The sequence below is a fragment of the Mesoplodon mirus genome (genome assembly GCF_964341445.2).
Source record: "Mesoplodon mirus genome assembly, chromosome: 14".
Taxonomy (NCBI): Eukaryota; Metazoa; Chordata; class Mammalia; order Artiodactyla; family Ziphiidae; genus Mesoplodon; species Mesoplodon mirus.
The window spans coordinates 75,752,722-75,765,950 of NC_138990.1; the positions used below are offsets into that span (position 1 = coordinate 75,752,722).

General features: G+C 39.2%; 1 protein-coding gene across 2 annotated transcripts in view; it reads left to right on the forward strand.

Moving 5' to 3' along the window:
* Positions 1–1,113: 1,113 nt before the first annotated feature.
* SANBR (SANT and BTB domain regulator of CSR) overlaps positions 1,114–13,229 on the forward strand; it is a 69,085-nt gene continuing 56,969 nt past the window's right edge. For both annotated transcript variants that reach the window (XM_082643310.1, XM_082643311.1), the window contains exons 1-2: positions 1,114–1,228; positions 5,937–6,095. In XM_082643310.1, the coding sequence (XP_082499436.1) occupies positions 5,946–6,095 (150 nt within the window). In that variant the 5' untranslated portion in view covers positions 1,114–1,228; positions 5,937–5,945. The remainder of the gene's footprint in view (positions 1,229–5,936; positions 6,096–13,229) is intronic.

A 13,229-nucleotide genomic window follows, 5' to 3' on the forward strand; every position in this document is an offset into this window, starting at 1 on the left:
ATTCCTTACCCTGTCTCGCACTCCTTCCGTGGGGTGTGGAAGTAAGAATGAGCCACCAGCAGCCATTTCAGAGGCCTGTTTAAGCGACTGTATTTTGGGTCTCTTTATTAAAGCAACTTAGTCTGTACTAAAACTAAGGGAGGGATAGATGATCTTATGATCACAAAAGGTTTAACTGGGTGAGGACAGGAAGTGTATTGAAGTCTTAAGTGAGATTGCCCATTCCACATAAAAGGCCTCAGGAAGGAACCCGTTGAACCTAATGAGTTTGCTCTTTGACTTTGGACAAGTCACTTAAAACTTTTTCTGTTTGGGCTTCCCTGGTGGTGCAGTGGTTGAGAGTCTGCCTGCCGATGCAGGGGACAGGGCTAGATCCCACATGTCGCGGAGCGGCTGGGCCCGTGAGCCATGGCCGCTGAGACTGCGCGTCCGAAGCCTGTGCTCCGCAGCGGGAGAGGCCACAACAGTGAGAGGCCCGCGTACCGCAAAATAAATAAATAAATAAATAAATAAAGGAACACTGACATGTAGCATTTACCCTACAAGACTGAACTTTATACATCTGACTAGGTTCCCAGCAGTAGTCACCACAATAACACACTTGCTGAACATATTAATGTATGAAAACTCAACCTGTAACCCAGAGCTATTTACATTTTTCAAGAGATGCCTCCTGATGAAGACAGTGCTTCACCCTAGATTCTTTTGATGTCGCTCAGATCATGCAATTTTCCCATTCTACCTAAGCAGGTATACCAAAGACTCCAACAATTTCACCCATTTTTTATCTGAGTTCTTCTATCTCCCCTACGTTCCCCTTTCTTCTGGACTCAGAGTTGATCATGTAAGTTCTGGCTCGGGGCATCTGGTTGCTAAGAGACAAGACGCTGGTAGGGTGGCACGCTGCACTGCGACTAGAGTGAATGCGAGGTGGGGCCGGGGAGGAGGTAGGCAAAGGCTAGGCGCAGCGGCCAGTCGCCGCCGCAGCTCCTCGGCTCCCTCCCTCCCCGCAGGAGCTTGTCGTTCATTGGCTGCGCCGCAGAGGCGCTGGCCTACGATTGGCTGGCGGCTTCGATCCCGCGCTCCCCCGCCCCGCGGAGCTGGTACCCTGCCGTCGCCTGCTAGCGGGCGGGGGTGGCTTGTGAGGGCGCCGCGGCCGGTTCATGGCGCGGGCGGTACCGGCCTCTGCAGGTGACGGAGGCGCAGCGAGGGCCGCCCCGGCGTAGAGGTGAGCGAGACGCCGAGGGGGCTCGGGTGCCGGTTGGGGGCGGGAAGTGTGGCGAGAGGCGGTACCGCTGGCAGCTAGCGGGTTCCGTCTGCGGCCTCCTCCCCTGGCGGCCGGGGTCCAGCTCGCCCAAAGTGCCTCCGAACGCCCCCACGCGCAACCCGCAGCCCGCCAGCCGTGCCTACTCCAGGTCCCCGAAGCCCGTCCAGCCCGCGAACCAGCTGAGGGAGCCCCAGCGCCTGCCTCCCGGCCTCGCCCCAGGTCCCTGCCCCGCATCTTCCCCTCCCTCGCCTAAGCTGCCCGCCCCGCGCCTTTGTCCGCCCCTCACCCGCTCAGCTCCCGGAGCTTCTGCCCCTACGGGGGAGGCGGGGAGACCGCGAAGGTCTGGGCTGCCCCAAGGACGTGCTGCGCAGCGAGCCTCTGGGCCGACGGTTTGCAGGGCTTTGGTCTATTCTTCCTAGGTTTCAGCTGTGATTTTATTTTCCCCTTCACGATGAAAGCCAGCTGCTTCCATTCTCATTCGTGGTCAGAAAGCCTGGGCACAAGGCTTCTACCCTAGTGCGGAATAACTCTGTTATCCCCCACCCTCTGTTATGCCAGAGGCCTTTGACCTGTCCTACTGGCCGCCGTCGCTTCCCATCTTCCTCTGCCCAGGGGAAGAAGTCTCTGTCTACAAGACCCTTTTTCTGTTTGAAAAAATAAAACGAAAATACAGATGCCAGTCGTGGACCTCTGTTTGGTCTTAATTACATTGGTTTTATTAATACATTTAAATAAACTACGATTGTGGGAATGGGGGAGAGGACATGAGGTGTGTTCTTTAAAAGTGTAGAGTATTAAACAAATAGAATTTTTATTTTTGGTAAATAACACGTTTCACATTAAACTTTAACATCTTTTTCATGTTTTATCATGAATGGGCGTAGACCTAGTAATAGTGTAGTTTGAGCTTCAGACTTTTTCTTTTTGGCAGTTTTCGATAAGTCTATACTTCTTTTCCAGAATGGGAGGCACTGTGACAGCTACTCTGAGAGAATTTATTAAGGGTTATCCGTCAATGCTATACTTTTCATACTTACATTCTGACTCTAAGGGATGCTTTCTTGAACATTCGTTTAACTGGAATTAATACTGGGTAGTTTTCCCTTGCTTGATATGATTCAGTTGTATAAAGAAAATGTTAACAGAAAAAAATTTTCATATTTAGATGATTTAAATTGTTCTTAAATGTATATATTATAAATGAGTAGTATTATATTGGAAATACACATACAAGTTTTAATTATTTTATATGAACAGTGTATTTGATTAGCTAACAGGTGCCTGCACATTGTAGGCCACAATAAATATTTTAGAAATTTTAAATGAATCTTTTTCGAAGTGAAGTAAAAAACAGCACCCACGTCCTTTCCCTGAATTCTGTTTCAGACTAATTTTTATTGAGGCCCAAACAAATTGTAATACAATACCCCATGCTCTAACATACTTCTCAAATTGCGTGGTATGAAAAGTGATGATGTGCTAGGCACGCAAGTAGAGAACAGTGAAGTTCTGTAAAATCTATTTTCAACTGGTCTCAAGGCATTGTTTTACAGTTCTTAAACTAATTTTTGGAAATTTTTATGCCAATAATGGCCAAAATAGGAAAATAATAATAGCAACAATAAATTATTTATTGAGCACCTCTTGTGTGCCAGGTAGTGTGTTATATATATTATCGAATCCTTACAATAACCTCAAAGGTAGGTATTATTTTCCTTACATTGTAGCCGAGACCACTGAAATCATAGGTTGTACTGCTGGAAATGGTAAACTAGATAAGAATCTAGATCTGACTTTCTACTCATTTTGTTGAGAGCATACTTCATTGGAAAGTTGCTGTCTCTCCTTTCATCTGTCACATTTATCTTTTTGAATCCATTTAATCTGAGGATTTTTGGAATGGTAACGTTACCACTACAAACATTATGTAGTACTATATGCCAGGTAGTACTGTCCATATATGTCCTCAAAAGTATGTGGGCTAGCTACTATTTTTCTTTGTTTTACAGATGAGGAAACTGAGGCATAGAGATACGTAACCAGAACCAGATAATACCTTAAGTGGTAGAACCAGGACAAAAATTTGGGTAGTCTGGCTCCAGGGTCCATACCCAACACGATTCTGGCCCATCAACAAGGTACCTCTCTGGTTGCTAGGAACCTGTGATTTTTAGAGTGCTTAGTGTTTTTCTTTGTTTCTTTTTAATGTTCATGCAGAAACATGTAGGATAACTTTATGATGTCTACCACCTGATGTCCTACATCAGTATTTTATGTAAATAATTACATAGTACTAATCATAGTTAACACTTAACTGAGAGCTTCTGCATTCCAACTCCCCATTCCAACATTTAAACATCTCACATAATCCTTAGCAGGATCCTAGGAGGTTGATACTGTTATTTTATGTTGCATCACATTTGTAAGGTGCTTTTATTGTCTTCAAAGTGCCTTCACAAAAATAATCCCTTTGATTATTTGTATGATGTCAAATAGAGGTATTACCAGCACTTAATTTTTATTGCAGAATTTCAGATGACTTGCCTTGACTAACTTGTGTGGAGTTAAAACTCAAACCAGAGCTTCAGACGCCTATGTTCATTGCTTTTTCCACTATACTGGTCTCTCAGTGGATCTTTGCTTTATACTTCTTGTCCTAAAGTAGATAATATTTTTCCATAGGAACAGCTTATATTTGGAGATTATATTCCCAACCCAGATTCAACATCAGTTAAGTCATAGATATTACTAGCTGTAAATCTTTGTCATTATTTTCATCTGTAAATTTATGTTCTGACTTCATATATAATGCCTGGCACATGGTGAGGTCTCAGTAAATGTTAAATTTCTTTTTTTTTTTAATTTCAGCTTTATTGAGATATAATCGACATAAATTCTCAAAATTTTCTAAATTTGAAGGGAGTAGCTTCTTTTTCTCTTCAATACCACAGCCTTCTCCCTCCCTTGCCTCACAAACAGCTTTCAAAATTGTTTCATTGAATCATAACTAACTTCAAAATGTTTAGACTCTCTCTCTACCCTAAGCCATCATTCCCAACTGCTGTCTCCCCTATACTCTCCTTCTAGAATATAATGGAAAGAGCATGGATTTGAGAGTCAGTTTTACCTGGATTTGAGTCTTTGATCTGCCTCTTACTAGTTCTGTGGCCTTGTACAAGTTATTTAACTTTTCTGAATGTGTTTCTTCATCTTGTAAAATTGGGGAAAGCATCTATCTTACAGGGTTGTGGTGAGAATTGAAATAACTTATATAAAAGGCTTAGCCCAGCTCCAGGCTCCTGGTAAATACTCAGTAAATAAGTTCTTAAAATTCTCTAAGGTTGAAGGAGGTAGCTTCTTTTTCTCTTTGGTACCACGGCCTTACCCTCCTCCACAATACCAACAGCTATTATGTGTCCCTCCTCTGCCCCTTGATGGCTCCCCTCTGCTTTGGCTGTCAGCAAGTGATAATAAAATGATGTTTGTCTGTTTGTATCCTCAACTCTCTGCTAGTAAACTCCTTGAGGACAGGGACCATGCCATATTTATTATGGTATCCCCAATGCTTGGCTTATAGTTGGGACTCACGAAATGTTTATTGAGCAACATCCATTTGGAAAGCCTTCTAGAGACTTTTTTCTTGGTCATCCTGTTGCCTGAAGATTTTGGACACACCCTTAGTCACTTGATTCAAGGTCTCCTGGATTGAACCAGAGGATGTGTGACGGTAGGAGAGAGGGTGGGGAGCCAGATGAAGAAGCAGGCAAAGCCTCCGCTCTGCAGGTGTGAGTGCATGTGTGTATGTGTGTGGAGGTGCCTTGGCTTTTTATATATGAGAGTCAGGGTGTTTGTTTGGGTGTGTGTAAGGGTTAAACCTTATCAGGCCAGTTGTCACATTGCTTCTGAAGATAAGGAATGAGGACTTTCCAAAAAATGTTTCAAACATATAAAAACAATGCTAATTACATTTGTTGATATACTCTCCCCACCATATATAACTCATAATCACATGCGCAGTAACAATGATTATGCTTACCCTAAAATGTCAGATTAACTTAGTTCTAAGTTTCGTTTGATTACATCAGTCAAAATTAAGTATACTCAGCCTCCGTTGTTTATAGCATGGACATTCACTCACAGAGAAATAAAGGAAATATGGCTTAGGACTGCAATGAAATTATCATTCTTTTTAACTAGCTTTTTTTTTTTTTTCACAGTTTAGTTCTACCATCCATGAACTGCTAATCAAAATACAGATCAGGCATACATAAGGATTTTTTTTTAAGGAAGATATATTGTATTCAACTTTTCCTCTCAACATATTATTATGAAAAATTTTAAACATACAGCAAAATCAAAAGAATTTTATAGTGAACACTTGTATACCCGTCGCTTATATTCTACCCTTAACATTTTATCATACTTTTAAATCACATATTTACCCATCTGTCCATCCTTCTATCTATCTATCCACCAATCCATAATATTCAAATGCTGTTATATTTGAAGAGATTTGAGCTATATATTCTGTTTTGACTTTAGGTCAGTTTTATCTTTCCTTTATGTAGTAGTAGATAATTCTTAGGAATGAATTATAACTGATTTATAATGTTCTGAAAACATTTGGATTTCAGATGCAAATAAATCTATTTGTCTTCTCTGTCTCTAGTTCCAAAAGATGAGTCGTGGATATTCAGAAAACAACAATTTCCTAAACAATAACAACCAAATGGTGTTGGACATGATCCTTTACCCATTAATTGGAATCCACCAGACCATCAACTGGGAATCAGTGGCAAGGCTTGTGCCTGGATTAACACCCAAAGAGGTAAGTAACAGTCTTCCAGATATCTGAAAAGAGATCAGAAAAAGTGATCAATTTAAAGGAATAACTGTTACACTAAGAAGAAATATTTGAGTTTTACATATTCAAGTGCACATATAAATACTGAATATGCATACATACGATGCAGTTTGGCTGAATATAATCTATGTAAATTATCTGGTATATTAACCCACCTTGTATGTTTAAATTCAACCTTATCTTACATGTTTACAACTGAATGGGTAGATAACATTTTTGTAAATCCAGTTTTATTAAATTGCTAATGCTATGCTTCTCAAAATTGAGTAATGTACAGACCTTTTTAAAGGAAAAAAACTTGAAAACTACCAATGATGACTTAAATTATTATAGTGGAAATTAAATGTGCACCAACAATACTGGGTATAAACACACCTATATGATCATAAACCAAATTTACATTTTATAGACAAGTGAAAACTCAAACCAACACAACTCAAACTAATAAGCTTACTTAATGTGATAAGTAATAGTGTTTTGCTGAAATTAAATTGCTGATTATAATGCAAATATTTGTGTAGCCTCTTGTGGCACAAAATTTTTTTGCATTTAGCCTGTACAGCCATGTGCCCTTCAAAGCCTTTACTCTTTCTCCACTTTTCTCTCTTTAACCCTCTACCATGAAGCCGTGTGTTGTGCCAGGACATTACTTGCCTTCCCTTGGCACTAACACATCTCGTCTCTATACCAGGTTTCTCCTCCACATTGTCCTTTATTAAAATTAGCCGTGAGGGCTTCCCTGGTAGCACAGTGGTTGAGAATCTGCCTGCCGATTCAGGGGACACGGGTTCGAGCCCTGGTCCGGGAAGATCCCACATGCCGCGGAGCAACTAAACCTGTGTGCCACAGCTACTGAGCCCTCGTGCCTAGAGCCTGTGCTCCGCAACAAGAGAAGCCACTGCAGTGAGAAGCCCGTACACCGCAACAAAGAGTAGCCCCTGCTCACTGCAACTAGAGAAAGCCCGCACGCAGCAATGAAGATCCAAAAGCAGCCATAAATAAACAAACAAACAAACAAATAAATAAAATAAAATAAAACTTAAAAAAATAAAATAAAATTAGCCGTGGACAATTAAAATATTTCTTGGTACCAACTTAATTTACAATTAATTTACAACAGAAAAGCGAATAGGCACGGAAATATTCTGTCATCCTAATGACCTGGATGATTTTATTAATGTTATCCTCAGAATCAAAACTCACAATCTAAAAACTCTTCTAGGGAACTCTTAGGTTTCTGGTAATTCATCTATGAACCCTAGTTGGAGAAACACTGACCTCAGAATTTTTTGCTGTTAAAAGGAACCCTAAAGTAGATGAGTCATCTCAGATTTCTAGAAGTAGAAAGGACATTAGTGATTTTACCCAGTAGGTTTTAAGCATATGCACCACTGCCTGGCCCATAATATACACTCAGTAAATACCTATAGGATCAGTGAATGAACCAAATTCTACCCTCTTCTTTTACAGCTGAGAAAACCAGTACCCACAGGGATTACTTGCCCTCGGTTATGTTATAGGTCTTTGTGAAATGATGAGGGAATTTATTATTAAGTGTATATTATCATTCCCTAATCTATACTTTTTCATCTTTTGGATTTTTACGTGTTAGGTTTTAAAACAAGGCAAACCTGTGAATTTGACTATTTTCCCAACTTTTTATTGTGAATATTTTCAAACATACAGAAAAGTTAACAGAATAGTATAGCATCCCTATATCCTTTATTTGGAGTCAGCAATTCTAGGTGTTTGCTTGATCTCTTTATGTAACTTTTTTTTTTTTACATTTAGGAGTAAGTTTCAGATATCACGATACTTCATAGACTGTAGCATACATCTTAAAATAAGGATATTATTGCATAACTACAGTACCATGATCAAACCTAAGAAAAATAACAATAACTCCATCTTATCACCTAATATCCACTGCATATTCAAAGTCACTCAGTTGAGAACTTTTTTTTTTTGGCTGCACTGTGCGGCTTAAGGATCTTAGTTCCCTGACCAGGGATCAAACCCGTGCCCCCTGTAGTGGAAGCACGGAGCCCTAACCACTGGACCACCAGGGAATTCCCAAGAAATTTTTTTTTTTTTTTTTTTTTTTTTTTTTTTTGCAGTACGCGGGCCTCTCACTGCCGTGGCCTCTCCCGTTGCGGAGCACAGGCTCCGGACGCACAGGCCCAGCGGCCATGGCTCACGGGCCCAGCCGCTCCGCGGCACATGGGATCCTCCCAGACCGGGGCACAAACCCGTATCCCCTGCATCGGCAGGCGGACTCTCAACCACTGCGCCACCAGGGAGGCCCTAAGAAATTATTTTTTTTAACTAAAATGCAACTAAATGTGAATCAGACTATTTTTAAGTAATGTTATTTTTTTATTTATTTATTTTTTTTGTGGTACGCAGGCCTCTCACTGTTGTGGCCTCTCCATTGCGGAGCACAGGCTCCAGACGTGCAGGCTCAGTGGCCATGGCTTACGGGCCTAGCCGCTCCGCGGCAAGTGGGATCTTCCTGGACCAGGGCACGAACCTGTGTCCCCTGCATTGGCAGGCGGACTCAATCACTGCACCACCAGGGAAGCCCAGTGATGTTAATTTTTAATTAATTTCTTATTACTAAACAAGATATATCCTCAAAGAATACACACACAAACATAACACACACACACACAAGGAAACAAGTGAAAAATCAGAATTATAAATCTGACCCTACCTAAAGTAAGCTGTTGAAACCTTGTATATATCCTTCCAGATTCTTTTCTATTCATATATGAATTCTTAAAGTGGACATGTAACAAATGCACTACTTTGCTGCTTTGTTTTTCACTTATCATATTGTAAACATCTTTATGTGTCAGTTGCTAGAGTTCTACATTTGATGACAGTGTACTGTTCTTTTATTTGAGCTAAATCATAATTTATTGAACCTTTTATTGGATATTTAAGCTATTGTTTCCAACTTTTGACTACTGCAAATACCACTGTAACAAATATCTTATTCTTTTCTTAGGGGATAATCTCAGAAGCAGAATTGCTTCATTAGAGGGCATGTGCATTTTTAAGGCTTTTGTTACATATTGTCCGCTGGAAGGGTCATTCATGTTGTACTCCAGTCAAAATAGCTGAGTGCCTGATCCTTGTACTTTATATATCAAGTGTTATTTCTCTGTGTGTCTTTTCAAAATTCTTATTTATATGTGAATAAATATATATTTGATTTTAATGTTATCTCATCACAGTTTTCATTTCTCTTTCTTTAAATCCTAAAGGATGAATGTTTTATATTTTATTGTTCCATATCCTTTTTCTATTTGTAAATTTGTTGTTTTACTAGTTTAATAACAGTTTTCTATGTATTGAATGTATTAACCCTTAATCTAGCTTATTTTTCTCAGTTTTTTTTCAGCCTATAAGTTATTAATGATAGTCTCTTGTATACAAATGTTTAAAAGTTTATGTTAAAAATCTGTGAATCTTTTACTTTGATGTTCTCCTTTTTTGTCATGTTTAGAAACCTTCTCAACCTGAAGACTGTGTATAATATAAAATCACCTACATTTTGCTGACTACTTTTTATTTTACATTTAAATCTTGACTCCACTTGGAATTTGTTTTTTTTAATTATTTTTTGGCTGCGTTGGGTCTTCATTGCTGCGTGCCAGCTTTCTCTAGTTGTGGCTAGTGGGTGCTACTCTTCGTTGTGGTGCGTGGGCTTCTCATTGCTGTGGCTTCTCCTGTTGCGGAGCACGGGCTCTAGGCACGCAGGCTTCAGTAGTTGTGGCACACGGACTCTAGGCACACAGGCTCAGTAGTTGTGGCACACGGGCTTAGTTGCTCTGCGACATGTGGGATCTTCCCACACCAGGGCTCGAACCTGTGTCCCCTGCATTTGGCAGGCAGATTCTTAACCACTGTGCAACCAGGGAAGTCCCTGGAATGTTTTTAGTTTTAACTTTTTTCCTAATGACTAGTTAGCTGTCTCAATATTTATTGAATAGTCCATTCTTTATTACTGGTTTGAAATTTTACCTTCAGATCTATTTCGACTTACCATTCTAATCCATTGATCGCTCTATTTAAATTAATCCTATTGACTGTTCCGTACTGACTTATTTTCAATATTGTTTTACATCTGGTGGACAAAAAAAACCTATATATATTTTTTTTAAGGTTATTTATTATTTATTTAATTTATTTTTGGCTGTGTCAGGTCTTAGTTGCGGCACGCGGGGACTTTGTTGAGGCATATGGGATCTTTCGTTGCGGTATGTGGGTCTTCTCTTCTCTAGTTGTGACACACAGACTCCAGGGTGCATGAGCTCTGTGGTTGTGGTGCGCCGGTTCCAGAGCGCATGGGCTCTGTGGTTTGTGGCATTCAGGCTCTCTAGTTGAGGTGCACGAGCTCAGTAGTTGTGGCGTGCAAGCTTAGTTGCCCCATGGCATGTGAGATCTTAGTTCCCTGACCAGGGATCAAACCCACGTCCCCTGCATTGGAAGGTGGATTCTTTACCACTGGACCACCAGGGAAGTCCCCCAAATTATATATTTTTAAAGTTTCTTGAATGTTCTCTTAATCTCCCGGATTTTTTTTTTTCCATTTTGAAGTTGACCTGTTGGTATTTTGAAAGTGGAGAAAGGATGAATTAACATTTTCTAGATAAGCATTTACCTTAGTTGAAATAATGTATCTAATTTTTCCAAAGTGACTATACCATTTTACATTTTCACCAGCAATGTATGAGGGTCCCAATTTCTCCACATCCTTACCAACACTTTTATTATGTCTTTTTTATTATGGCCATCCTAGTGTGTGTGAAGTGTTAACTCATTATGATGTTGATTTGCATTTTCCTAATGGCTAATGATGTTGACCATCTTTTAATGTGCTTATAGGCCATTTATAGAGCTTCTTTGGAGAAATGTCTGTTCATATCCTTTTTCCGTTTTCAATTGCATTATTTGTCTTTTTATCATTGAGTGGTAAGAGTTCTTTATGTATTCTAGATACAAGTCCCTTGTCAGATATGTGATTTGCAAATGTTTTCTCCTATTTTGTGGACTGTCTTTTCATTTCCCTGATGGTATCCTTTGAAGTACAAAGTTTTAAATCTTAATGAAGCCTAGTATATCTAATTTTTCTTTGTTGCTTGTGTTTTTAGTGTTATATCTAAGAAACTATCACCTAACCAAGGTCATGAAGATTTTTACCTACATTGTCTTCTAATAATTTTATAGTTTTAGCTCTTATACTTAGCCTTTGATCTCTTTTGAGCTAATTTTCTTATATGGTATGAGGTAGGGGGTCCAACCTTTCTTTTGCATATAGATATCATGTAATTTTCGCTTAAACACAAAAGAAGATTTAACAATGTACTTTAAATTATTCACAGTTCACTTGCTTTTTGTTTAAGCAATCGTGTTCATCTCAAATATTCAGATTTCATAATTTTCTTATTTCATAAGTATTAGAAATTGTTGTAAGCTTTGTTAAATAAGATAAACCTACATTCAGTTTCCAATATAGCTATAAGCATTACCTAAAAGATATCAGAAGAATCTACAGTTTAAAAGCCTACCTAGGGCTTCCCTGGTGGCACAGTGGTTAAGAATCCGCCTGTCAATGCAAGGGGCATGGGTTCGAGCCCTGGTCTGGGAAGATCCCACATGCCGCGGAGCAACTAAGCCCGTGCGCCACAACTTCTGAGCCTGCACACCTAGAGCCTGCGCTCTGCAATGAGCGAAGCCACCGCAATGAGAAGCCTGCACACTGCAATGAAGAGTAGCCCCTGCTCACTGCAACTAGAGAAAAGCCCACTAGCAGCAACAAAGACCCAATGCAGCCAAAAATGAAAAATAAGTAAAATAAATTTATATTTTAAAAAAAGCCTACCTAACCACTTTCTCTGTTACAAAAAATAAACTCATTTTGCAGAAAAAATGGATTCAGTTAAATCACTTATATTCTTTATCCTATAGATGTACCTGTGAACCTGTACATTCTTCTAATCATTACAACATTTTTTTTCTTTGCCAGGCCTTCATCACTGCTTTTTTCAGTCCTCATACAAAAATATTTTCTGTTTCTCATTTATCATATTAATTATTTTTATTTAATTTTAAGACTTTGCTTAAAGAGGTGGGCATACATACTGAGTATAATATTTTAGTCTAAACTTATGTATCTTTTTTTGTTTTTGTTTTTGTTTATTCTTTTGGCTGCGCCATGGAGCATGTGGGATCTTAGTTCCCTGACCAGGAATCGAACCCATGCCCCCTGCAGTGGAAGCATGGAGTCTTAACCACTGGACCGCCAGGGAAGTCATACACTTATGTGTCTTTTAAATGCATTTTCAAAGGACTAAGCCTTGAATAGGGATTTCTTTGTAGTAATAGTACTATAGTACTATTAGTAAACAATCTTTTCTGAAAATGGTGCTTAATATCTAGTGGGTACTTGATAAATTTTTGTGTAATAAATGAATGATGCCATACCCAATACATTATTCACTTAACATATGCTTGTATACGTGATATATATTTTTCTCCTTTTGCACCTCCCAGATTAGTTGGTCTGCTATGCAATTTGCCACTCACGTTGCTACTGATGGAGATTTAAACATGAATGCCATAGAAGTGTTGTTTGACCAGGACCCACATTAAGGAAGGCATTTTATGTTGTGACATAGTACACACTTAGAAATGACATTTTCATGAAGGACTACTTAGCCTTATTATGCATAATGCACTCTTGATATTTTCTAATCTATTGTATTTTATTTCTTTTTTTTTAGTTGCTAATCTGGACTTTTCTAAATTGATTCCGTGACTAACAATGGGTTAAGGAAAAACACTGTTCTAGAACAAACTGCCCAAATATGTGGCCGTGAAGTGTTACTACAGTATTTTGTGCATGGTGAACCTCACTGTTAGTGAGAACAAAGACTCATTATTTTAATAAAGAAAATCTAGTGTCACAAATCAGATACTTTTTTTTTTCTTTGAAGGTTAGAATTTGGTCTTGTTCCTGGTGGAAATTCAGTGTGAAAATAAAAGCAAAGTTTTTAACTAAATTATTAAAATTATCAACTGATGATAGAC